The sequence below is a fragment of the Scyliorhinus canicula genome, chromosome 18 (assembly GCF_902713615.1).
Source record: "Scyliorhinus canicula chromosome 18, sScyCan1.1, whole genome shotgun sequence".
Taxonomy (NCBI): domain Eukaryota; kingdom Metazoa; phylum Chordata; class Chondrichthyes; order Carcharhiniformes; family Scyliorhinidae; genus Scyliorhinus; species Scyliorhinus canicula.
The window spans coordinates 80,222,119-80,249,313 of record NC_052163.1 but is presented as its reverse complement, the minus strand read 5'-3'; the positions used below and the strand labels follow the sequence as shown (position 1 = coordinate 80,249,313).

General features: G+C 44.5%; 1 protein-coding gene across 2 annotated transcripts in view; it reads right to left on the bottom strand.

Moving 5' to 3' along the window:
• sirt6 (sirtuin 6) overlaps nucleotides 1-27,195 on the bottom strand; it is a 70,818-nt gene that overhangs the window by 33,390 nt on the left and 10,233 nt on the right. Inside the window, exon 3 of one of the 2 annotated variants that reach the window (XM_038777308.1) lies at nucleotides 13,837-14,019. The exons of the other annotated variant lie outside the window; for it this stretch is intronic. Within the exon in view, the coding sequence (XP_038633236.1) occupies nucleotides 13,837-14,019 (183 nt within the window). The remainder of the gene's footprint in view (nucleotides 1-13,836; nucleotides 14,020-27,195) is intronic. 2 annotated transcript variants of the gene reach the window in all.

The following is a 27,195-nucleotide window of genomic DNA, read 5'->3' as shown; positions in this document are numbered from 1 at the left end:
CCTCCTTCTGCACTGTAAATTCTATGATTCTATAAGTGGATGTTGCGGAAGATGTACGAATCAAGCAGGTTGCTTTGCTTGGATGGTGTCGGGCTTGAGTGTTGTTGGAGGTGCACTCATCCAGGCAAGTGGAGAGTATTCCATTACACTTCTGACTTGTGCCTTGTCAATGATGGACAAGCCCTGGGAACTGAGGAGGTGATTTACTCAACGCAGGATTCCAAGCCTCTGACCTCTTTTAGTCATACTTCGGGACGAGGGTCATACTATGTATACGGCTAGTCCAGTTCAGTTCGGGCCAATGGTAATCCCTAGGATGTTGATAGTGGAGGATTCAGCGATGGTAATGCCATGGAAAGTCATGGGATGGTGGTTAAATTTTCTCTTTTTGAAGTTGGTCATTGTCTGGTACTTGTGTGGCATGAATATTACTTGTCACTTGTCACCCAAGTCTGGATATTGTCCAGGTCTTGCTGCATTTGGACATGGACTGCTTCAGTGTCGGAGGAGTCATGAATGATGCTGAACATTATGCAGTCATCAGCGAAGATCCTTACTTCTGACCTTCTGCTGGAAGGTCATTGATGAAGCAGCTGCAGATGGTTGGGCCGAGGACGCTGAGGAACTCCTGCAGTGGTGTCCTGGAACTAAGGGTACTTTCAACACTGCAGTAGCTCAAGGTGGTTCATCTTCGACAGCAACGAGTGATGGGTACTGAATGCTGGTGAGGATAAAACTGCAGTCATTGGGCGTTGGATATCATTTATGATTTTGATTACTTTTATTACATTATGCAAAAGCAGAACTGATAGAAGTGTTGAATCTGCAAATTAATGAAGTTTATGTGAATGTTGGATGCAAGAGATTGCTGTCATGAAATGGCATGAGCATTTTGAAGTTTCTATTATGAGTGTCGATCTTAGTATAGTTTTTGTAAATTAATGACTAGCTAAATTTTAACCACTGCTTCCATTACCTTTTGGACATTCTTCAATACGTATGCCACATCTGTACACATCTTTTATTTCTTAATCACCATCCCCTTTGTCATTTAACCATTTCTGTTCTTCACTCTACCAGATAGCCCCGACTGTTCCCTTCTTACATCCACTGCACTTACATAAGAATTAGGAGAAGTAGGTAATTCAGCCTTTCGAGCCTGCTCCGCCATTCAACCAGACAAAGGCTGATCTCTTCCTGGTCTCAAATCCACCTCCCCACCTGTTCCCCTTTAACCCGTTTCTTCTCAGAAACATATCTATCTCCTTCTTGAAATCACTTAATGACTCCGATTCCACCGCACCATGGGGCTGCGAGGATGGTCCAGAGAGGGTAGCTGGAGAGGCACTGTTCCTATTCAAAGGGGTCGAGAATTAGAGGGCACTGATTCAAGATGACTGGCCAAAGAACCAAGAATGATACAAGGAGACAACGTGTTTTCAGAGTTAGTGGTTAGGGTCTGGAATGCACTGCTCGAGTATAGTATAGACAGATACAACTGGGGCTCTCAAAACTAAACTGGCTTAGCAGCCGAGGACAAAACAAATGTAGGATTATGGGGAACGGGCAGAGAAGTGGACGAGCTGAATTCTCTTTGCAGAGAACCAGCATCAGCATGATGGGCAGGCTGGCTCTCTTCTGTGCAATAATTATTTTTTGTTTCTATTTGCCTATTCCATGGCACAGTGGGCGAGGTGCTTCCAAAAACGTTTTGGTTATGTAGTAACGGTAAACATCTCAGATGTTCCTTGTTTATAGTTTTTCATTGTTGTTTAATCCAAATTACTGCCTTAAGCGCCTCACTTCCTGGTTAATTGCCAACTACACCTTTCCATCCCCAGCCTTTCTCTTCTTAAATTGGTTACATGGCATCGGACATGCTTTATACAATTTGTCTCAGAAAGCACAAACCAAAGGCGAGCACATACATCATGTAAACCCAGGGACAAATTAATTTATGACACTATTTTTCATTAGATGGGAAAGTTTGTGGAAGATGAACGATATGAATATTTGAATGAGGCGGCGGCCACTCGGCTCCACTCCACCATTCAACAAGTTCATGGCTGATCTGATTGCAATCTCCGACCTACCCCCAATAACCTTTCACCCCCCATGTTTATCGATAATCCGACTAGCCCAAGACTTCCCTTCCACAACCTTGAGGAGTTCCAAAAACTCCACCAGATTCCTCATCTCCGTCTGAAATGAGTGACACTTATTTTTAAACAGTGAACCTAGTTCAAGATTCACCCACAACAGGAAATATTCTCCCCATATCCACCCTGTCAATGCCCCCCAGGATCTTGTATATTTCAATCTTACTCTTTTAAACTCCAGCGAATACAAGCCTTTCCAGTCCAATCTGTCTTCAGAAGACAACACCTCATTCCTGGTATTAATTTATTAATCTTCTCTGAAATGCTTCTAATGCATTTACATCCTTCCTTAAATAAGGAGCACAATACTGTATGCAGTACTCCAGATGTGGTCTCACTAGCGTCTTGTATAATTAAAGCATAACTATTAAGCTATAAGCTATTAATAGCTCTAAGCTATTTTTATGTTCAATTCGCCTTGCAATAAACAATCCTATTCTATTAGCTTTCTTAATTACTTGCCGTATCTGCATACCAACCTTTTGAGATTCATGGGGCGGCACAGTGACACAGTGGTTAGCACTGCTGCCTCACAGCACCAGGGACTCGGGTTTGAATGCGACCTCAGGTAACTGTCTGTGTGGAGTTTGTACATTCTCCCTGTGTCTGCATTGGTTTCCTCCGGGCACTCCGGTTTTCTCCCACATTCCAAAGGTGTGCAGGTTAGGTGGATTGGCCATGCTAAATTGGTGGAATTGCAGGAACAGGGTGGGAAATTGGGCCTAGATAGTGTAGTCATTGAAAGGGACAGTGCAGTGTCGGTGGATCGAATGGCCTTCTTCAACAATGTAGAGATTCTATGATTCTATGCACCAGGACAGCCAGATCCATCGATCACAGAGTTCTGCAATCGCTTTACATATAAATGATGCTTCTTTTTTATTCTTCCTGCCAAAATGGGTGGCATAGTGGATAGCGCTGTTGCCTCACAACACCAGGGACCCGGGTCATTTCCTGGCTTGGGTCACTGTCTGTGCAGAGTCTGCAAGTTCTCCCCTTGTCTGCGTGGGTTTCCTCCGGGTGCTCAGGTTTCCTCCCACAAGTCCCGAAAGACGTTCTTGTTATGTGAATTGGACGTTCTGAATTCTCTCTCAGTGCACCTGAATAGGCGCCAGAGTGTGGCTCTAGGGGATTTTCACACTAACTTCATTAGTGTTAATGTAAGTCTACTTGTGACACTAATGGGCAATTTCACCTTTGTCCACATTATACTCCATTTGCCAGATCTTTGTCAACTCAATCCATATTCCTTTGCAGCCTCCTTATGCCTTCTTCATAACTTATTTTCCTACCTATTTTTCAAGATGGTCTGAGAGGGAGCAATGTAAATAGAGAATGGTGAGAATTATATATTAGAGTTTTAGGCTGGCCTCCACAGCTTGAAATGACAAACAATAATTAGATCACTTCACATTTTGAACATTTCAATCTCATGTGCCACAACTTCTTGTTTTCGGATTTCAAACAATTTTGATTCTATATTTGAGGCTCACAAGTTCGAAACCCCTGGAAATTTCCATCCTTGTTCTGCAAATTGCCTTATCTGATTTTCAGTCGACTTATTCAAAGAATGATGGGGAGTCAACTTGTTTTTTCAGTAACTGCTGCAGGGCAAGATGTGACTGTCAGCTGAAAAATCATTAATCTAGACAGAATGGCCAAGTTTTATTCTTCAAAAGGAGAATTACAGCCTGCTATCTGACCTACTCTTTCTTTGAAACGATGCCAGTAAATTTCATCTCATATTCCCAAAGTTTCCCACTGTATTTTGGTTCTCCAGCATTGCAGTTTCCTTTTCACAAGACCTCCTTATTTTACGTCTTCCTGTCTATTCTACCGTGTTTTCTCCTTTTGTTCATCAGTATTAAAAATGCCCTCCATTTTCCTACCCTCCTAAGAATCTTTACTGACTCACTCGCTCTCCTGGCACATTTTCTTTAGCTCTTCATTCCATCTCACTACATCATGGAAGGTCAGAAGTATTGCCCTTCTAATAACGTATTGTGCCATAAAATCAATATGGCCTGATTGCTATTTATTGCCAAGGTCTCCAGCTATCGGTTATCTAAATTCAGGATGGGACAGGAGTGGCTGGTGCTTCATCGAAACACAAGTTGCTTTATGGCTCTCAATTGCTATCACACTTCACTTCTGTTGAACACGATAACTGAATTAGCAACTTTTAACAGCCACCTTTACCTCAGCCTATGAAAGGAATCCATTCAAACAGATGGTGATTAAAACGAATGAGATAGTTATCTTTTTCAACTTTCAACATGACCTGATATATATTAATGATCTGCTTGCACTGCTGCCTCATGGCGCCGAGGTCCCGGGTTTGATCAAGGCCCCAGGTCATTGTCCGTGTGGAGTTTGCACGTTCTCCCAGGGTCTGCATGGATCTCAGTCCCACAACCCAAAGATGTGCAGGGTAGGTGGATTGGCCACGCTAAATTGCTGCCTAATTGGGGAAAACTGATTTCGCTCTTGAACAAGGGACAATTTCAAAGTTTTCAGATGACACAAACACTAAACTTGGAAGTACCGTAATCTGCAACGAGGACAGTGTAGAACTTCAAAAGGACAAAGGCAAGTTGTTGGAGTGGGCAGATAGGTGGCAGATGACGTTCAATGTGGAAATGTACGAGGTGATGCATTTTGTTAGGAAAAATACATAATACTCTTTATTGTCATAAGTAGGGGCCTGGGTGTATGTGTCCATAGATCATTGAATGTGACAGGATAGATGGAGAGAGCAGTTAATAAAGCATATGGTATTCTGGGCTTCATTAACAGGGGCATAGAGTACAATAACAAAGAGGTTATGCTGAAACTTTGCAAGACACCAGCTAGACCTCAGCTAAAATAGTGTGTACAGACCTGGGAGCCATACGATAGGCACTCTGTATTGAAGAGAGTACAGAAGATATTCACATTGTTCCAGGGATTAGAAACTTCTGTTATGAGGCTAGTTTGGAGATTTTGAGTCAGGTCCCCTTGGAGAGAAGAAGGCTGAGAGGAGATTTGATAGAGATGTTCAGAGTCATGAAGGGGCTGGCAGCTCATAAAAGGATTAAGAACGAGAGGGCACAGACTTAAAGTGATTTGCAAAAGAAGAAAATGTTATGAGAAAATCTTTTTCACACAGCGAGTGGTTTGTATCTGGAATGCACTGCATGGAAGTGTGGTAGAGGCAGGTTCAATCGAGGCATTCAAGATGGCATTAGATGATTACTTGAAAAGAAACCATGTGCAGGCGTACAGCACTAAGTCATCATGCTGGTTTGGGCAGCCAACGCAGACACGATACGCCAAATGGCCTCCTCTGAACTGTAACAATTCTGTGATAAACAGATCATGAAAGAACAATCAGTGTCTGGCATTCTGAGATTCAACAGCCTAAAAGCATTTTCCACATGACTGATGCTGTCCAGCTCAACTATTCCATCCAAATTCATATTTCACAGCAAAATACGCAATGCATGTGCCGTTTGGAAGGGAGTTTCAGAATTTTGATCCAGCAACAGTGAAAGAATGTCGATACTGTTCCAAGGCAGGATGGCGTGTGGTTGGGAGGGGAACTTGCAGATGACCATGTTTCTGCTGCCCCTGACCTTTTAGATGGTAGAGACTGCAGATTTGGAAGGTGCTGAAGCAAATAGTTCTACCTGTTATTTCAGTACAGCATGGAGGGAGTGCTCTGCTGTTATCATAATCTACAATACAGGAGGCCATTCGGCCCATCGAGTCTGCACCAGCCCTTGGAAAGAGCACCCTACTCAAGCCCACACCTCCACCTTATCCTCGCAACCCAGCAAACCCAGCCCACCATTTAGGCCAATTTAGCATGACCAATCCACCTAACCTGCATATCTTTGGACTGTGGGAGGAAACCGGAGCACCCGGAGGAAACCCACGTAGACACGGGGAGAACGTGCAGACTCCGCACAGTGACCCAAGCCGGGATTCGAACCTGGGACCCTGGAGCTGTGAAACAACTGTGCTAACCGCTATGCTACCATGCTGCCTGCTTTCTGAATGTGGCACTTACCAAGATCCCACCTGAGAAGTGACGTTGGCTAATGTAAACGTCACTGGGAGGCAAAGTGGTTAGCATGGCTGCCTCACAGCTCCAGGGGCCCATTTCTATTCCGGCCTCGGGTGACTGTGTGGAGATTGCACCTTCTCCCCGTGTCTGCGTGGGTTTCCTTCAGGTCTTTCAATCTCCTCCAACAGTCCAAAATTGTGCAGGATAGGTGGATTGGACATGCCAATTGCCTCTTAGTGTCCAAACGTTTAGGTGGGGTTATGGGGATAGAGCGGGGGTCTGAGCCTGGGTGGGATGTTCTTATAGAGCAGGGGTGGGCAAACTTTTCCGTGCAAGGGCCACATTCAGAAATTCACAATTTTAAAGGGCCGCATAGTATATTAAGTAAAATAATTAATATTTAAAATAGCCAAAATAAAAGGTTTTTAAAGAAAAAAAAGCAATTAATTTTTATTAATTAATATTTTAAAGTAGAAACTTTACATGAAACACATTTATTTGAAAAACAAAGTAACTCAGTTTAAAGAAAAAAAAGCAATTAATTTTTATTAATTAATATTTTAAAGTAGAAACTTCACATGAAACACATGTTGTGCCGAGCAATGATCACCCTACTCAAGTCAACGTATCCACCCTATACCAGTAACCCAACAGCCCCCCCCCATTAACCTTAAAATAAATAAATAAATAAATTTTAAAAAAAAAAATTTAAAAAAGTTTTTTTTAAAATGACTTGATTTTTTTTGGGCCGCATAAAGACTTTTGGCGGGCCGCATGCGGCCCGCGGGCCGTAGTTTGCCCACCCCTGTTAGAGGGTCGGTGCAGACTCAAATGGGCCAAATGGCCTCCTTCTGCTCTGTAGGTATTCTATGTAATCTAGAGGCCCAGACAAATGCCCTGCAAACATGGTTTCAAATCCCATCACAGCAGCTGTTGAAATTTAAATTCAAATAATAATTCTAAAATATGCAACTAAAATGGTGCCTATCAGTGATCAGCAATGTGGTTGATTCTTGACTGTCCTGTGAAATGGCCTAGCAAGCAACTCAGTTTGAGGGAAATCAGCAATATGCAACAAATGCTGGCCCTGGAATTACAGCTGCTCCCAGTTAATAAAACAGTAAAGGAAGGTAAAGCAAAGGAAATCATCCAGGTATTCCTCCCAGGTTTGGCCTACATGTGACCACAGATGGACAGTAATGTGGTTGACCCTTAACTACTCTCTGAAAAGAACTAGCAAATTACTCAGTTCAAATGGCAATGAGGGATGGGCAATAAATGTTGGCTCTGCCAGCAATGAACGATTAAATGAAAATTATTCTAAGCTAAGCAGCGGGTCTTCCCAGCATCATAGGTCGCATTTAGATCTCTGTGAGCATTGTAACAGTTATCAACAACAGTTAAAAAAAACATAGATGGGTGTGTTACCACTCGGGTGAAGACGTGCTAGACTGTTGAATGTATTACTTACATATAGACTTCGAAGGAGGTGACGTTTGGGTGAAAGTTTAAATAGAAAAAAAAATCACAAGCCCTTTTGAAGTATATCAATACTATTGATTTATTTCTCTCACTTCAATTTGCTACTTTTACGCTTAGCTGTAATGCTAATACTGGCTACAGAGAAGCAGATCACATCTGGAGACTCTCCATTGACTTGGAGCATTGCAGATAGACCTGGACAGAACATTGCTGGATACGGCAATTCAGCCAGAATGTACTGAGCTGGCATTGATGCTGACAAGGAACATCCCAGAAATAGCTGAGAATCAGGAAATGGAAGGGAGGGAGTAACTCAGGAAAATTATAAATCACCAAGGACACGGTACCATGTAAATTGTTGGAATTGCTGGCCGACAGGTCCCCGGCTGACAAGTCCCCAGGTCCTGATGGACTTCATCCTAGGATCTTAAAAGAATTGGCTTGTGAGACAGCTGATGCATTGGTTTGACTTTTCCAAAATTCCCCAGATAGGGTTCCATTAAATTGGAAAATAACAAATGTAACTCCTTTATTCAAAAAAGGAGGGAGGCAGAAAGTAGAAAACTACAGGTCAGTTTGCTTAACATCTGTCATGGGGAAAATGATGCAAACTATTATCAAAGACATTAGGGCATTTAGAAACAAATCAAGATAATCAGGCAGTCAACCGAGTTTTGTGAAAGGGACATCATGTTAATCCAATTTATTGGAGCCCTACAAAGCAGTAACATGTTCTGTGGATAAAGGAGAACTTGTTGATGTATTATGTGGGACAGAAATCACTTTGTAATTTAAAGTATGAATCAGTCAGACACCTGGGCCGGGATTCTCCAAGCCTCCGCGCCGAAATAGCATTCGGCACGGGGGCGGAGAATGGGGCCTTAGACCCGCAATTGGGTCCAATGCCGGGACTCAATTCTCCGCCGACCGGAGAATCAGTGCCAGTCACGTGCACACACGCACGGTCAATGCGCCGCTGGTTGGGGGCTATTGAAAGAGGCCCCCGCGACGATTATTCCGCGGTCGACCAGCCGAGTTTCCGCCGGCGTGGTTCACGTTTGGTTACATCCGGCGGGAGCTTGGCATCGTGGCTGCGGTGGCCGCCCTGGTGGGGGGCAGGGGGATCAGTATCTGCAGGAGGCCTCCACGACCGCCAGGCCCGCCCACCAATTGGCGGGCAGGCGTGATCTGGGGGAGGCCTACCTTCATCCGCGCCGGCCCACTGTGTGGCTCCATGTTGCACCCCGCTGGCGCACAAGCGGCTGCCGCGCGCATGCATGGACCTGCGGCGAGCAGTGCAGGGCCGCGTACGGCAGCTGGAGCAGCGCGGAGCACTCCGGTGCCATGCTGGTCCCCTGTGGGCTACAGAATCGCTGGGCCAAGAGGCCCATTGACGCCAGTGTGAAACACTCTTGTGTTTACGCCGGCGTCAACACTCAGCCGTGTTTTTAGAGAATCCAGGCACCTGGACTAGTTTTGATTAGTTAGTGGGATCAGAGAAACGTTCCAGATTTTCTCCCCCCTCATTAGCCATTGGTTTTTATTCGGTTTGTCACCCGCCCTGGACAAAAACTACATTAAAGCTTTTTGTCTTGCACTCATCCGAGCTAGATGAAAAGCTTCGACAAAAAAAAAACAACTTTTTTCAGCAATACTTAAGCTTTGCACTGTATTACCAAACAAATATTCCCTAGATTAGATGGATTTTAAGTGGGATGGGGAGTCTCGTATATTGTGATGCACAAGATATTACAGGTATTGGATGGACCAGCTGCCCTTCTCCTGTCTATTATTGTTTGCATGCCAACTTCTAAATTAGCAAATGGAGCCCCTGATTAAGGCAGACAATTCACATCACTGCAGCAGTTTGGCACTAAAACAGACATCTAAAATAGTAACTCAAGAGAAAGAGATCTTAACACAACTTCTCCTTCAGCAACAAAGTTTTATTTAAAATAAAGCCAGACAAAAAGGGCTGCACTGCTGATAAAATAATGTTTCACCACCTTTAAAGAATATTCGGGACAAACAAACCACACAGCTAACCAACTGCATTGCAAATTTGAACAGGACACCACATCTCCACTCTCAGTCTAAAGGATCCCATTGAGAACCAGACAGATTGAACTGTGTCAGCAAGTCTGACAGCATCTGTGTAGAGAGAACGAAGCTAACGTTTCAAGTCTCCAAGCTCTGTTCTCTCTCCACAGTGCTGTCAGACCTGCTGAGATTTCCCAACATTTTCTGCTGCTGTTTGGTTTCCAGCATCCACAGTAATTTATTTTTATTTTAGTTTCAGTTATATAACTCACCATAATTCGACGACGTGATATTAGAACCACATATAAAGTTCAAGGTTTAAGCCAGAACATCAGTTCAATTGATTTTTTTTTGCTTCACCCAAAGGTTAAAGCATTTTACAGGCATTTTCTACAATGTTCTGTGATAATTTAATTCCAGTCTGACAACAAGATAATACAGGGTGCTGCAAATAATTATATTAAAAATCCAGTGCATTCAATAACTACTGATGAGGCAATATATTGAAAAAAAATCCTTTGTATTATCAGATCAGATCTGCAAAGGCTTTCAGTAAAAAAAAGTCACTGCCCATTATCATACAGGATTCAAATGTCATCGCAAACAACTAGAAATTACATTTCTAACAGTGCTAGCCTCAAACTTGAGTGAATTCATACCCAAGGGCATTTCTCTTCTCCCGAAATGGGAACGTGGCTTTTAAAGGACAATCTCTTTAGTTAGGCGTTTGTCAGATTCTCTCCGCGGTATTGAAATTTCATTATTTTCTTTTCAGATGGGACTAGTCTTCCATCAACCTCAATCCAAAAAGACAAAGCACAAATGTTGATGCTAAAGTTACATCTTTCATTTTATTTGGTGCTCACAATGAAAGACATGCCTGGCTACAAAAACAGGACAAATCCAATCCAGTCAATTCCTGACCCATCAATCTATCCTCAATCATCAGCAAAATAGGGGAAGGAGTCCTTCACAGTGTTCACAAGTGTGTGTCACTTGCTCAACAAGGTCAAAAAAGTTAAATTCCAGAAGTCCTTGACATCAAGGCACCTTTTGACAGATTGTGGCATCAAGCAGTCTTGGCAAAATTGAAGTAAATGGGAATTAGGGGTAAAACTCTCCACTGGCTAGTGGCATACCCAGCACAAAGGAAAACGGTTATGGTTGTTTCAGGCTGACCATCTCTGCCCTTGGACTTCAGGGAACTGTCCTCGGTCCCACCATTTTCAGCTGCTTCATCAATGACCTTCCTTCCATCATAAGGTCAGAAATGGGATGGGGTTGCTCGCTGATGACTGTAGCATTCAAAACTTTGCCGATACTGAAGCATTCCATCCCTGCATGCAGCAAGATCTGGGCTAATTCAGGCTTGGTTGCTAAGTTGCAATTAAATAGAGAGAATCTAACCATCTCCCCTTGACATTCAATAGCATTAGCATCACTATTAACAGCCTGGGGGTTGCCATTGACCACAAACATAATTGGTCCAGCCATATTAATGCTAATGCTACAAAAAAAATCAAAGGCTTGGTATTCTGGTCTCCCAGCCGTTACACCAGGCATTGTCAAACTCAGGGGTGCGACCCGCGGGTGGGTGTCAGGAGGGTCACGGAGCCGTCCGTCGCGGCGCTCCTGATCGCGCAAATCCACGCACAACAGCCGGCTTTTAATAATGCCAGCTACATGCGGCCTTCAAAATGGCCAGGAACAAATTTTTAAAATTTGGACGCACTGCGCACGCGTGTCCAATGATCGGGCTGGCATGCTCAGTGCGGCCGCATTTTTTTTTATATGGTCGCAGCCTTTTTTTTCCAAGTTCGGCGGGCCAAAGGGACCATTGGGGCCAAAGGGGACCAATACCATTTCCTCAATTTTTGTCAGCAACAAACAAGGTAAGAGTATCTTCCAGGAGGGGCTAGAGGCAGACATATTTGGGGAGGGTGTGCCAGAACTCAGAAAATATTAACAAATGATTGCGTGGCTACTACTGGTGGAGCGATGGAAATCAGAAATATGCAGGAAGTTCGAATTGGAAGAATTTGAAGATTTCAAAGTTTGTAGGGCTAAAGGATTTACAAAGAGGGGAAGGGGGAAGTGCATGGAGGGAAGTGAACACAGCATGAAAATTCGAAGTTTGAGGCGTTGCTGGACTGGGAGCCAGTGCAGGTCATTAAGCATAGCAGTGATGGGTGAATAGGACTTGATATGCAAGAGGATCAGAGCAAAGGTTTAGATGAAATTAAGTTTAAAGCGGGTGGAAAATATGGGTTGGCCAGGAGAGAATTGGAGAATTTGAGTTGAGTGGTGCCTCATGGATGAGGGTTCAGCATTACATTGGCTGATGCAAGTATTACAAGTATTCCATTATGAGGGTCAATTATAGAGTAAGCCCTGCATTTTGCCCCAGAGGAACCATAGTGCCATTTCCCACAGCAGATCCCAATTTGGTGACTGTTAATACCTGGCTACTATTCAGAGCCTGTTGCAGTTCCAAGTTCCTAAGCACGCCTATCACCATCACTTCACTGCACCCAAGGTTGGCACTGGACCCTTACAGACTGTGGGCCAGGCCGACTTTCAAACTATCATTTAAGATGGATTCAACCTCATAGCTCACTGATTAAAGCACAAAAGGTAAACCACTGTTTCATACAGCCATTTTTATGCAGTTGCTCGATAATGCACGAGAGTCCTTGAGACTAATCAATATTTCTCCCTCATCCTGTGACTGCGGTGACAGTGAGGAGGGGTGGGATGCAGGGTTAAACGGCAGAAAACATCACCTTGGTGTCTCCCTACTGTTGCATACATACATTGGAATGTTGATTGTGAGGGGCAAGGTTGTGTCAAGAATATGAACCTAAAAGGTGTCTTAGGTTAGTGGTGCTTCCAAATCTTGTGAAGAATCCTTGGCTACCATATCACCAGGAGTCCAACTTCTGCGCAATATTGTCTGGATGGTGGATTGTATGGTGCAGTTGACACTCAAGTGACTTCTCAATAGTGAACACCGCCCAGACAATCCAAGCTGCGTACAGAGGAACACCTTCGCATCTGTGAATATTTATTGAAAGTGGCTGAAACGATATAATGACTCATCTATTCTCTCAGATTGTTATGGGTAACAGGTTCAATAGCTGGCTCATTACCTTCAGGAGGAGCTAATTAACAATTCAATCTTTGTCTACTTTACTGTGTCAAAGTGACAGAAAGAATGCTCAGTCGGTGAGAATCAACCTTTCAAATCTCTGAACCCGAGTTTGTATCAGCTTTATAGCGTAAACTGAAAATTCCTGAGGTTAAATTGTAATATGAAACAGACTTTCTACTCAAAGACTGTTAAAGGCTATCACAATGGGCAGTGCGCCACAGTATTGCTGTGTTTAAAATAGGAACAAGAACTCCAGGACAAAATCTAATGCAGTACTGAGGGAGTGCTACACTATGGCAGGTGTCACCTTTAGGATAGAATGCCCAAGTGGAGGTCTGTCTCCTTGTAAAAGGTTGCATGGGACTAATCCAAAGAACAGTAGGGCTTTCTCCCCAGTGTTCTGGGCAATATTTTCTGCTGAACCAACATTACTGAAAATAGATTACCCGTTCATTATAACATTTATTTTCACGGAACTTGTGGTCCGCAAATTGGCCATCACATTTCAGACAACAGTGACTAGATTTCAGATGTATTTCATCAGCCAAGCATTTTCCTATCCAATAAATCCATCTATCTGGATTAGAGGTCTCAACATTAGATTTGTGACCAAGCAGAGGCATCCATTATTTGGGCTGACTGGTTATTAAATCCCTCAAATAACATTTATCCTAGCGCTTTTCTAAATAAACTCATGTTCATTTTTGGGTCATCCCATTCTCCCTAAAGTTCAGTAATTGTAAAAGGCAAATCTTTGAAATAGGTTTGGCAGTGTATTATTAGTGGGACAAATCCATGTCTAGGTTTGTAAATTAGATGGTATTTACTAATGCTGGCAACTTTTCTTCAGTGTTTATAGAAAGCTTGCAGCAGAATGGTTTTGAGACAAACTGTTTGCAGATTTATAAATCAGAAAAACTCAGTTAAACTGCCTTTAGAAAGCGCAGAAGACCTACCTGGGAAAACCTGACCGTACATGAAGTCCATCCACATTCTGACTGACCACGTACTTCACCAAGCCAATTTTCTGCAGTGCCACCAGTGCCATATGGGTCTTGGAAGGCCTGGCTTCCTCGAAAGTTGTGTCAAACTTGGGCTCCAGGCCCTGTTCCTCCATCGTCCACACTCCACGTGGTCCCCTGTCAACATTACCATTTAAAAGTTTACAAATTAAGCTGGCAAGTCTTCATTATGAGGTTACAGGCTGGGAAATCAGCAGTACAAACATGGCATTGTGACCACACCTGAAGTATAAGAAACATTTGATCAGCAAATGTGATCCATCGATCTTCATGACACAACCATTGGCTTATCCATGGAATTTTATTTGAACCACTGCAATATGACTTTTAACAACAAACGCGGCATTGACTCTAGGCATTTAACAAAGCCAATATCACTGCAGCCAAACTGTGTCAGCCTAGCAGAGGTCATCGCTACTAGCATGTTTAGAAGGACAGGCTATTGGCAGGTCTCCATTAAAATCAAGTTTCCCACTCCTAAATTTGCCAGTGGAGATGAAGTTACTGGGGTGGCAGTTGCCCAAGATATTTGCACTACACTGGCTGTGCTCTTTTAGCTACACCGATCAAGCATTCATTCTGTACCATGAGGTACAGCAATAACATTACTTACACTTGCCAACCAGCACAAATCCACTCAGTCAGACAATACGTGGATAAATTGAGATTATGCGAGCTAGGTTACAGGTTGCTCTCAAGAGTCAGTGTATAAGGTGCAGGACAACTCTAACTGCAACAGTCACACAAGATCAGAAACCTCAACATCATACAGATAAAGGTACCTTAGTGTTCAAGAGTATCAAATTTATTTCTTTCTACATTACACTTCGTTCCCATTCTTGCACTACCAGTGTAAGAGAATTCACTGACCCTCAAAGACACTAAGGTCGGAAGTGGTGTGAAGGTTTGGTGCTTTGACCATGGCTGTTGACAATTTTCAATTTCCATAAACAATTTGAATATGGATCAAAAATAGTTTCAACATTCGCAAATTACACCAAAATGGGCTGTCAGGATGAGTGGGCACGGGGTATAGTTAATACTACGGAAGGCACAAAAATACAGTGCAATAATTAATTGCAGAATGGGCCTGTAATTGACAAATTCATTTTAAGGTAGATAAGGGCGAGGTGGTGCATTTCGGTAGGACGAATTTGGAGATTTCTCATAACTGTTCAAGATATGGCACTTTGCTGCAGATCAGTGAATAATTGGCAAAAATATGTGTTTTGTTTCTAAAAAGAGTGTGCAGCAAACACCAAGCCAAGCAATAGCTTCCACTGTGGCTAAATGGAATTCTCTAAGCCCTCTGCTGAATTTTGGCAGGACGCAGTCTTCTTTGATGTGGGTCATTGATTGTGGTGCACCGCAGCTGCGGTCCAGATTACCTGCCAGGTCCAATTTGTGTCAAAAAGGCCTTGGCCAGTGCGGAAGTAATTAAGGAGTCATAGAATTGACAGTGCAGAAGGAGGCCATTCAGTCCGAGTCTGCACCGGCCCAGGGAAAGAGCACCCCACCCAAGACCACACCTCCACCCCATTCCGTGAAGGTCCTCCCCAGGTTCTTGTTCGTTTTCGTTCCGGTTAGAATAGACAGTGGATTCCTAAGCTGGCACAGAGCGGGTATCAAGATGATGGGGGACTTGTTTATTGACGGGACTTTTGCTAGCCTGAGGGCGCTGGAAGAGAAATTTGGGTTGCCCCCAGGGAATACCTTTAGGTACCTGCGGGTCCGGGCTTTCGTGAGGAAGCAGGTGGGGGAATTTCCGCTGCTACAGGCCCGGAGGATACAGGACAGGGTGTGTAAGTAGGAGACAGAAAGGTATCGGATGTATACCGGGAGCTGCAGGAGGCGGAGGAGGCCTCGGTGGAGGAGCTGAAGGGCAAGTGGGAGGAGGAGCTGGATGGGGGCCTGTGGGCAGACGCCCTGGGCAGGGTCAATTCCTCCTCATCTTCTACCAGGCTTGGCCTGGTTCAGTTTGGGGTGGTGCACCGGGCGCATATGACGGTGGCGAGAATGGGCAGGTTCTTTGGGGTGGAGGACAGGTGTGTGAGGTGTTCGGGGAGCCCAGCAGGCCATGTCCGTATGTTTTGGGCATGTCCGGCACTTACAGAATTTTGGAGAGGCTTTGCAAAGGCTGTGTCCAAGGTCTTGGACACTCGGGTAAAGCCGAGCTGGGGGGTCGGCGATATCTGGGGTGTCAGAAGATCCGGGATTGCAGGAGCCAAAAGGGGCCGAAGTCTTGGCCTTTGCCTCCTTGGTGGCTCGGAGACGGCTCTTGTTGATGTGGGGGGACGCGAAACCCCCAAGTGTCTAGACTTGGGTCGTTGACATGGCTGGGTTACTAAGTTTGGAAAGGATTAGGTTTGCCTTGAGAGGGTCCTTGCAGGGGTTCTCCAGGCGATGGCAGCCGTTCCTTGACTTTCTCGCGGAATATTAAGTGGAGGTCAGCAGCAGCAGCAAACCCACGGGGGGGGGGGGGGGGGGGGGGGGGATGGGAGATGGATTGATTTTACTTGTAAAGGGCAGATACCCCACCTTGCTATGTTAAGTTGTTAATTTGTTTTTCTTTATTATTACTATTATGTTTTTTGTTGTTTTCTTTCTGTAGTGGTTTGAAAAATTTTGAATAAAAACAAATTTAAAAAAAATAAACTGGGTTAGAGATCTAGGTTAAAGAGAATGTTATATGAGCAAGGACAAGATTAGTGGATGGCACAGTAGCACAGTGGTTAGCACAGTTGCTTCAGAGCTCCAGGTTCCCAGGTTCGATTCCTGGCTTGGGTCACTGTCTGCAGAGACTGCACATTCTGCCCGTGTGCGCGTGGGTTTCCACCGGGTTCTCCAGCTTCCTCCCACAATCCAAAGATTGCATGTTAGGTGGATTGGCCGTGCTAAATTGCCCTTCGTGTCCAAAAAAAAGGTTAGGTTGCGTTGCGGGGATAGGGTCGAGGTGTGGGCTTAGGTAGGGTGCTCGTTCCAAGGACCAGTGTGGACTCGATGGGCTGAATGGCCTCCTTCTACACTGTAAATTCTATGATTCCAGCCCACACCTCCACCCTCTCCCCGCAACTCAGCAACCCCACCCAACCTTTTTGGACAGCAAGGGTAATTTAGCATGGACAATCTACCTAACCTGCAGTCTTTGGTCTGCGGGAGGAAACCGGAGCACCCGGAGGAAATCCACGCAGACACGGAGAGAACGTGCAAACTCCACAAACGTTGGGGTGGCAGGCTCAGGCCGGGCGGGCTGTGGGATCTGTGATGAGGAAGTGTTTTTTTATTGGTGACGTGTTGATTCTATTCCTGCTGCCACAGGGTCGCTGCTGTTATTCCTTCGCAGTGTCTTAGCTATATAGGCTGGCATGATGGGAGGCGATCAGCAGGTGGATTGGTTAAGATTTTTGTGTAGCAGCAGTCTTGGGTTGATGTAAATCTTCTCCAGTAGCTTTCTTGTTGCAATCTCCCTCCTGATGTGAGGGGGCACGATGTTGCTCAGGACTGGGAGCCAGGTGAGTTGAGTTGAAAGGAAGGTATCCGAGATAGAACATAGAGTGCAGAAGGAAGCCATTCGGCCCATCGAGTCTGCACCATTCAACTTAAGCCCCCACTTCCACCCTATCCCTGCAACCGAATAACCCCTCCTAACCTTTTTGGTCACTAAAGGGTAATTTATCATGGCCAATCCACCTAACCTGCACATCTTTGGACTGTGGGAGGAAACCGGAGCACCTGGAGGAAATGCACGCAGACACAGGGAGAAGGTGCAGACTCCGCACAGACTGTGACCCAGCAGGGAATCGAACCTGGGACTCTGGCGCTGTGAAACCACAGTGCTATCCACTTGTGCTACTCAAGATGAGATGATACACAAAGATGATCTGTCCGCGAGCAGAGAATTTAAGATGAACTGAAAAGCAGACATTGTGTCCACCTTGTCTAGAACCTTTGTTAGACGACACAGAGTACAGCGAACTGCTCAAGTCTCCATATTATAAAAAAATATAGAAGCAGCCAAGCTGCTACAAAAGAAAAATCACATTAATGATATGAAAACTGAGGGTGTTAATTAGCAGGAAAGGCTGAACAGGGTGGGCTTGAAATTCAAAAAGTTCTAAACATAGGAATTAGAAGCAAAAGTAGGCAATTCAGCCCTTCGAGCCTGATCCGCCTTTCAATCAGATCATGGCTGGTCTCAAATCCACTTCCCTACCTGTTCCCCAAAGCCCTTTAACATGTTTTTAATCAAATTTTTATCAAATCCGCACTTTTTATGAGCGCTGATGTAACACAAGTGGAAAATTCTACAAGGCTCTGGGAAGGTACCCGGGCGATGCGCAGGTCCCAATATGCCTCAAGATGGTTATGAGCCCTAGGTGGGGCTGTTTTAGTATCTAGACATCAGTTTGTTTTCAGCAGCCACCATAGCCAGATGTTAGTGCATTACTCACTGCAATTATCGTAATATTTTGTGGGGTTTTTGTGCTTTGTGGTATGAAAAATAATCATTTATTGTCACAAGTAAGCTTCAATGGAGCTACTGTAAAAAGCCCCTAGTCGCCACATTCCAGCGCCTGTTTGGGGAGGCCAGTACGGGAATTGAATTGTTGCCTTGTTCTGCATTACAAGCTAGCTATTTAGCCCATTGTGCTAAACCACTTTTTATACTGTTGAAAATGTCGAAAAGGCCTGCAGGTAATCTTATGGGTAACAGCAAAATAAAAAAATGAAGCATTTGTGCTTATCTATAGAACAGAAAGTCAAGTTATTGCAAAAGCCTGACCATGGTCTAAGTGTGAGACGTCTAACAGAGAAGCATGGTGTTGGAACGACCACCATCTATGATGTGAAGAAATACAAGGAGAAACTGTTAATGTTCTATGCTGAAAGTGAAGAGCAGAAGCTAATGAAAAATAGAAAAACATTGCATAAGGCAAAAAATTAAGATCTTGACCGTGTATTGAAATGGTGGATTTGTCAGTGGAGTGAACATATGCCTTTTAACTCAATTCAGCCAGCGGAGCGGGCAGAGAGAGGAACGATTTTTGGAGGGGAGAGCTGGAAGGTAAGCTGAGTTTTTGATTTTTAAACTTACTTTTTCGGAGCAGAAAACCGGAAGTTGGCCATGGGGATCTGGGAAGGTTGTATTACCCAATAAATTTGAACAGTGAGGAAGCCGAGACACTACACGTGTAGTGTCTCCCAACCTCCCTCCTCCTCTAACCTAAAAAAAACCACTCAGTGCTGTGAGCAGGTAAGCTATTTACAGTAACTTCATTTGAAGCCTACTTGTGACAATAAGCGATTTTCATTTCATTTTCATTTCCCTTAGAATGTTCGAGGTAAGGGAGACCACCAGTATCCTTGCTGACTTCACCTGCGGGAAGTGCAGCCATCTCCAGCTCCTCACAGACTGTGTTAGGGAACTGGAGCAAGAGCTGGATGCACTGAGGATCATTCGGGAAGCTGAGGGGGTGATAGATAGAAGCAACAGGGATATTACACCTGAGGACAAAGGTAGCTGGGTAACAGTTAGAGGTGGGAAGAGGAGGAAGCAGTCAGTGCAGGGATCCCCTGTGGTTGTTCCTCTCAAAAATAAGTTTACCCCTTGGGATACTGTTGGGGGGGATTACCTAGCAGGGGTAGGCTGCAGTGACCGGGTCTCTGGCATGATGTCCGGCTCTGGGGCTCAGAAGGGAAGGGGTGGGGGGGGGAGATTAGGAGAGCACTAGTTATAGGGGACTCAATAGTTAGAGGTACAGACAGGCGGTTCTGTGGGCACGGGCGAAATTCTCAGATGGTTTGTTGCCTCCCGGGTGCCAGGGTCCATGACGTCTCGGATCGTGTCATCAGGATTTTTAAGGGGGAGGGTGAGCAGCCAGAAGTCGTGGTGCACATTGGTACCAACGACATAGGTAGAAAACGGGGTGTGCATGTAATAAACGAGTTTAGGGAGTTAGGCTGGATGTTAAAAGCCAGGACAGACAGAGTTGTCACCTCTGGTTTGTTGCCCGTGCCACATGATAGCGAGGCTAGGAATACGGAGAGAGTGCAGTTGAACACATGGTTGCAGGAATGGTGGAGGGAGGGAGGGCTTCAGGTATTTGGATAATTGGAGCGCATTCTGTGGAAGGTGGGACCTGTACAAGCAGGACCGGCTGCATCTGAACCAGAGGGGCACCAACATCATGGGAGGGAGGTTTTCTAGTACTCTTCGGGAGGGTTTAAACTAATTTGGCTGGGGAATGGGAACAGGATTTGTAGTCCAGCAACTAAGGTAGCCGATGTTCAGGATGCCAAAGCGTGTAGTGAGACAGTGGGGAAGGGAACACTGACAAAGGAGAATACTTGCAAGCACGAAGATGAGTTGAAGTGTGTATACTTCAATGCAAGAAGCATCAGGAATAAGGTGGGTGAACTTAGGGCATGGATCGGTACTTGGGACTACGATGTGGTGGCCATCACGGAAACTTGGACAGAGAGGGACATAAATGGCTGTTGGAGGTTCCTGGTTACAGCTGTATCAATAAGATTAGGGAGGATGGTAAAAGAGGTGGGGAGGGGGTGGCATTGTTAATTAGAGATAGTATAACAGCTGCAGAAAGTTCGAGGAGGATCTGCCTACTGAGGTAGTATGGATTGAAGTCAGAAATAGGAAAGGAGCAGTCACCTTGTTGGGAGTTTTCTATAGGCCCCCCAACAGCTGCAGAGATGTAGAGGAACAGATTGAGAAACAGATTTTGGAAAGGTGCAGAAGTCACAGGGTAGTAGTCATGGGTGACTTCAATTTCCCAAACATTGAGTGGAAACTCTTTAGATCAAATAGTTTGGATGGGGTAGTGTTTGTGCAGTGTGTCCAGGAAGCTTTTCTAACACAGTATGTAGATTGTCCGACCAGAGGGGAGGCCATATTGGATTTGGTACTTAGCAATGAACCAGGGCAAGTGACAGATTTGTTAGTGGGGGAGCATTTTGGAGATCGTGACCACAATTCTGTGACTTTCACTTTAGTAATGGAGAGGGATAGGTGCGTGCAACAGGGCAAGGTTTACAATTGGGGGAAGGGTAAATACGATGCTGTCAGACAAGAACTGAAGTGCATAAATTGGGAACATAGGCTGTCAGGGAACGACACAATTGCAATGTGGAACTTGTTCAAGGAACAGGTACTGCGTGTCTTTGATATGCATGTCCCTGTCAGGGAGGGAAGAGATGGTCGAGTGTGGGAACCATGGTTGACAAGTGAGGTTGAATGTCTTGTTAAGAGGAAGAAGGATACTTATGTAAGGCTTAGGAAACAAGGTTCAGACAGGGCGCTGGAGGGATAATACAAGATAGCCAGGAGGGAACTGAAGAAGGGATTAGGAGAGCTGTGAGAGGGCATGAAAAATCTTTGGTGGGTAGGATCAAGGAAAACCCCCAAGGCCGTTTACACATATGTGAGAAATACGTGAATGAGCAGAGCGAGGGTAGGTCTGATCAAGGACAGTAGCAGGAGATTGTGCATTGATTCTGAAGAGATAGGAGAGGTCTTGAACGAGTACATTTCTTCAGTATTTACGAATGAGACGGGCCATATTGTTGGAGAGGACAGTGTGAAACAGACTGGTAAGCTCGAGGAGATACTTGTTAGCAAGGAAGATGTGTTGGGCATTTTGAAAAGCTTGAGGATAGACAAGTCCCCCGGGCCTGACGGGATATATCCAAGGATTCTATGGGAAGCAAGAGATGAAATTGCAGAGCCATTAGCAACTATCTTTTCGTCCTCACTGTCAACAGGGGTGGTACCAGGGGATTGGAGAGTGGCAAATGTCGTGCCCCTGTTCAAAAAAGGGAATAGGGATAACCCTGGGAATTACAGGCCAGTTAGTCTTACTTCGGTGGTAGGCAAAGTAATGGAAAGGGTACTGAGGGATAGGATTTCTGAGCTTCTGGAAAGACACTGCTTGATTAGGGATAGACAGCACAGATTTGTGAGGGGTCGGTCTTGCCTCACAAGTCTTATTGAATTCTTTGAAGTGACCAAGCACGTGGATGAAGGTAAAGCAGTGGGTGTCGTGTACATGGATTTTAGTAAGGCATTTGATAAGGTTCCCCATGGTAGGCTTATGCAGAAAGTAAGGCGGCATGGGATAGTGGGAAATTTGGCCAGTTGGATAATGAACTGGCTAACCGATAGAAGTCAGAGAGTGGTGGTGGATGGAAAATATTCAGCCTGGAGCCCAGTTACCAGTGGCGTACCGCAGGGATCAGTTCTGGGTCCTCTGCTGTTTGTGATTTTCATTAATGAATTGGATGAGGGAGTTGAAGGGTGGGTTAGTAAATTTGCAGACGATACGAAGATTGGTGGAGTTGTGGATTGTGTGGAGGGCTGTTGTCAGCTGCAAAGAGACATAGATAGGATACAGAGCTGGGCTGAGAAGTGGCAGATGGAGTTTAACCCTAGAAAGTGTGAGGTTGTCCATTTTGGAAGGAAAAATATGAATGCGGAATACAGGGTTAACAGTAGGGTTCCTGGCAATGTGGAGGAGCAGAGAGATCTTGGGGTCTATGCTCATAGATCTTTGAAAGTTGCCACTCAAGTGGATAGAGCTGTGCAGAAGGCCTACGGTGTGCTAGCGTTCATTAGCAGAGGGATTGAATTTAAGAGCCATGAGGTAATGATGCAGCTGGACAAAACCTTGGTACGGTCACATTTAGAGTACTGTGTGCAGTTCTGGTCGCCTCATTTTAGGAAGGATGTGGAAGCTTTGCAAAAGGTGCAAAGGAGATTTACCAGGATGTTGCCTGGAATGGAGAGTAGGTCTTCCGAAGAAAGGTTGAGGGTGCTAGGTCTTTTCTCATTAGAACGGAGGAGGATGAGGGGCGACTTTATAGAGCTTTATAAGATGATCAGGGGAATAGATAGAGTAGACAGTCAGAGACTCTTTCCCCGGGTGGAACAAACCATTACAAGGGGACATAAATTTCAGGTGAATGGTGGAAAATATAGGGGGGGGGGGGCGCTGTCAGAGGTAGGTTCTTTACCCAGAGAGTAGTGGGGGCATGGAATGCACTGCCTGTAGAAGTAGTTGAGTTGGAAACATTCGGGACCTTCAAGCGGTTATTGGATAGGTACATGGTAGCATTGTGGATACCACAATTGCTTCACAGCTCCAGGGTCCCAGGTTCAATTCCGGCTTGGGTCACTGTCTGTGCGGAGTCTGCACATCCTCCCCGTGTGTGCGTGGGTTTCCTCAGGGTGCTCCGGTTTCCTCCCACAGTCCAAAGATGTGCAGGTTAGGTGGATTGGCCATGATAAATTGCCCCTAGTGTCCAAAATTGCCCTTAAGTGTTGGGTGGGGTTACTGGGTTATGGGGATAGGGTGGAGTTGTTGACCTTGGGTAGGGTGCTCTTTCCAAGAGCCGGTGCAGACTCGATGGGCTGAATGGCCTCCTTCTGCACTGTAAATTCTATGACATCTATGATTACGGTAGGATGCTGGGTGTAGATTGATTTGTCCTTAATCTAGGACAAACGTTCGGCACAACATCGTGGGCCGAAGAGCCTGTTCTGTGCTGTATTTTCTATGTTCTATGTTAACGGTATGCTTATCAATAAACAAGCAAAGATCTATCATGATGAACTTAATATTGAAGATAACTGTGAGTATTCAGTAGGCTGGTTGCAGAATTATTACTTTTTAAAATTTAAAGTACCCAATTATTTTTTTTTTTAAATTAAGGCGAAATCTATAGTGTGGCCAATCCACCTACCTTGTACGTCTTTGGGTTTGTGGGGGGTGAGACCCACGCAGGCACGGGAGAATGTGAAAACTCCACATGGATAATGACCCAGGGCCAGGATCGTGGTTGCAGAAATTTGAGAAAAGACGCAGCATTAAATTTTTAAAGATTTGTGGTGATAAAGCTTCAGATGAATAAATTGATGTTTTTGCCAAGATTATCACTGATGGAAATCTAATGCCAGAAATCTACAATGCTGATGAGACATTGTTGTTCTGGTGTTATTGTCTCAGGAAGACAATACAGCTGATGACACTACACCAAGAATGGAGTGACTGTGCTGGGATGTGCTAATGCAGCAAGCACGCACAAGTGCAAACTTGCTGTGATAGGCAAGTGCATACGTCCTTGCTGTTTCAAAGGAGTGAATACCTTACCAGTCCATTATTACACAAACAAGAGTGCATGGATCACCAGGGACATCTTTTCTGATAGGTTTCACAAACATTTTATACCAGCAACTCGTGCCCATTGCAGGGAAGCTGGACTGGATGATGACTGCATAATTTTGCTATTCTTTGACATCTGTTCTGCACATCCTCCAGCTAAACTTCTCCTCAAAATAATGTTTGTGCCATCTACTTTCCTCCAACTATGCCTTCATTAATTCAGCCATGTGACCCAGGTATCCTTAGATCAATGAAGAGTAAACACAAAGACTGCTTCTTGGACAGCATATTGGCAGCAGTGAACAGAGGCATGGGTATGGAAGGTTTCCAAAAGGAGTTTGCCGTGAAGGATGTCATTTATGCCGCTGTTAATGGATGGAACACCATGGATAAAGACACTCTTGTGCATGCTTGGCACAACCTGTGCCTTACGACTATACTCAATGATGATGAACAAAGTGATGAGTTTCAAGGATTCCATGTGACAAGTGAGGAAAAGATGATATTGAACCTCGTTACATATGGAAAAGGATATCTTCGGGATGCCGTCAATAAGTTCTCCAGTTGTTCATTCAATGACTGTTGGTTAAATAGCTGAAATGGTTCGGAATCAAGGCAATCGTGATGATAACAGTGAAGGTGAAGATGACGTGTTAACTCAGTGGAAAAAGTGTCCATAAACATTATGGTGAAAATGTGTGAGAAGATGAAGATGACACTGCTCACTCAGTGCCCATAGATGTCATGGTGAAAACGTGTTAAGATGAAGGTGACATTGTTAACTCAGCGGAAAGAAAGTGCCCATAGACTTCATGGTGAAAATGTGTAAGAAGATGAAGATGATGAAGATTGCATTGTTAACTCAGTGGAAATAATGGCCATCGGTGTCATGATGAAAAAACGTGCCAGACTTATTGAAGGACTAGAATAGCGTGCATTGATAACGGAACAAGAAATCATGCCAGTTTATAACATTGTTAATGATGCAGATGATGCCAGAAGAAACATTTAAGAAAGCCATCCTGCACAGTGCATCCTCATCCTTAGGGCATCCATTTCCTGTTCCCCCAGTCGCCTCTGATGCTCCGCCTCATGACGACGATGTCTATGATGATGTACTCTCTCCCACATCCTCAAGTTCCTCAAACCTAATGTAGTGTTTGATTAAATTTTAAAAAACAAAGGAAGGTAAATTCAAAGTGCCCAATTCTTTTTTTAAATCCAATAAAAGGGCAAATTAGCGTGGCCAATCCACTTGCCCTGCACATCTTTGGGTTGTGGGGTGAGACCCACGCAGACACGGGGAGAATGTGCAAACTCCACACGGACAGTGACCTGGGGCCAGAATCGAACCTGGGTCGTTGGCGCCGTGAGACAGCAGTGCTAACCATTGTGCCGCCCTTGTATTTTCCTATGTTAAGCGTGAATCGTCACTGTTTTTTGCCAAGTACAAAACATGTTATTTTTGCACAAAAACTGAATTTAATCCCCACATAAATTAATTGAAGTTCAAAATCATGCTCCTAGAAAAGTTTATTCCGAAAAAAATAACAAGCTGTTTACCCGAGATCCACTAGTTAGATTGCGTCGTTTCACATCTATTGCTTTCGGCACTTGCTCACCTGGGCGGCCGAGGTAGTCATGGTTTAATGTACATCTTATTATTTCATGCACAAAATGATGAAAAATAATGCCTAAATCTACGTGCAGGCTATTTATATCGATAAATGTAAATGAAATATGAATGAATTTTGTACTTAGACTTGGGTCCCATCCCTGCCGGATGTACTACCGCATTATATCATTTTACAGGTATTACAAAATCAAAAAATTATGGAATCGGAGACCCTTTTGGCCCTAAACATTTTGAATAAGGGGTGCTCAACCTGTATCTAAAATTTGAAGAGGTTTGAGAAGGAACATGTAAAGATGTTTTAGTTTGTGGGCAGACTAAAACTTGGATCATTTATGTCACCAATAAATCCAGGAAGAAATTCAGGAGAAATCTCTTTACCCAAAGAATAGTAAGAATTAAGAATTTGCTAATCTGGAGTAATTGAGGTGAATAGCAAAGATGCATTTAAAAGGAAGTTAGATGAACATGAGAAAGGAACAGAATGTTAATGCTGAAGGCTACTGAATTATGAATCCCTCCACACAGATAAGAGTGACACATCCCCAGGATCTGATGATTTCCATCAGAGTGTGTGAAAGGATGTAGGGGAGCACATTGTAGATGCCCGAACAATAATCTTCCAGAGTTTTCTAGATTCAGGAGTAGTCCCTCTGCATTGGAAAATTGCACGTCACTCCATTTTTTAAGGGTGAAAGGGGAAACCAGGACATTACAGATCAGTTAGCTCAACATCTATATATAGAACAGTACAGCACAGAACAGGCCCTTCGGCCCTCAATGTTGTGCCGAGCCATGATCACCCTACTCAAACCCACGTATCCACCCTACACCCGTAACCCAACAACCCCCCCCTTAACCTTACTTTTTTTTAGGACACTACGGGCAATTTAGCATGGCCAATCCACCTAACCCGCACATCTTTGGACTGTGGGAGGAAACCGGAGCACCCGGAGGAAACCCACGCACACAGAGGGAGGACGTGCAGACTCCACACAGACAGTGACCCAGCCGGGAATCGAACCTGGGACCCTGGAGCTGTGAAGCATTTATGCTAACCACCATGCTACCCTGCTGGGTATAGTGGGGAAATTGCTGGAGTCCATAATCAGTGATGGGATATCCCTGAAATACCTTGAAAAATGTTGGTTGATCAGGGAGAGCCAGCATGCATTTACAAAGGGAAGGTCATACCTGACAGGGAAATGTCAGCAGGAGGTGACCAGTGGTGTACCACAGGGACCTGTGTTGGGGTCTCAATTATTCAAACTATTCATTGATAACTTGATGATGGCATAGAAAGTCATATATCCAAATTTGCAGATGATAGAAAGATAGGTGGCATTGTAGATTGCTGAGGTGATAGCATAAAATTGCAAGGAAATATTGACAGACGCGGTTAATGGGCAAAATTGTGGCAGATGGAATTTAACGTAAACAGGTGTGAGGTTATCCATTTTGGACCAAAAAAGGATAGAGCAAAGT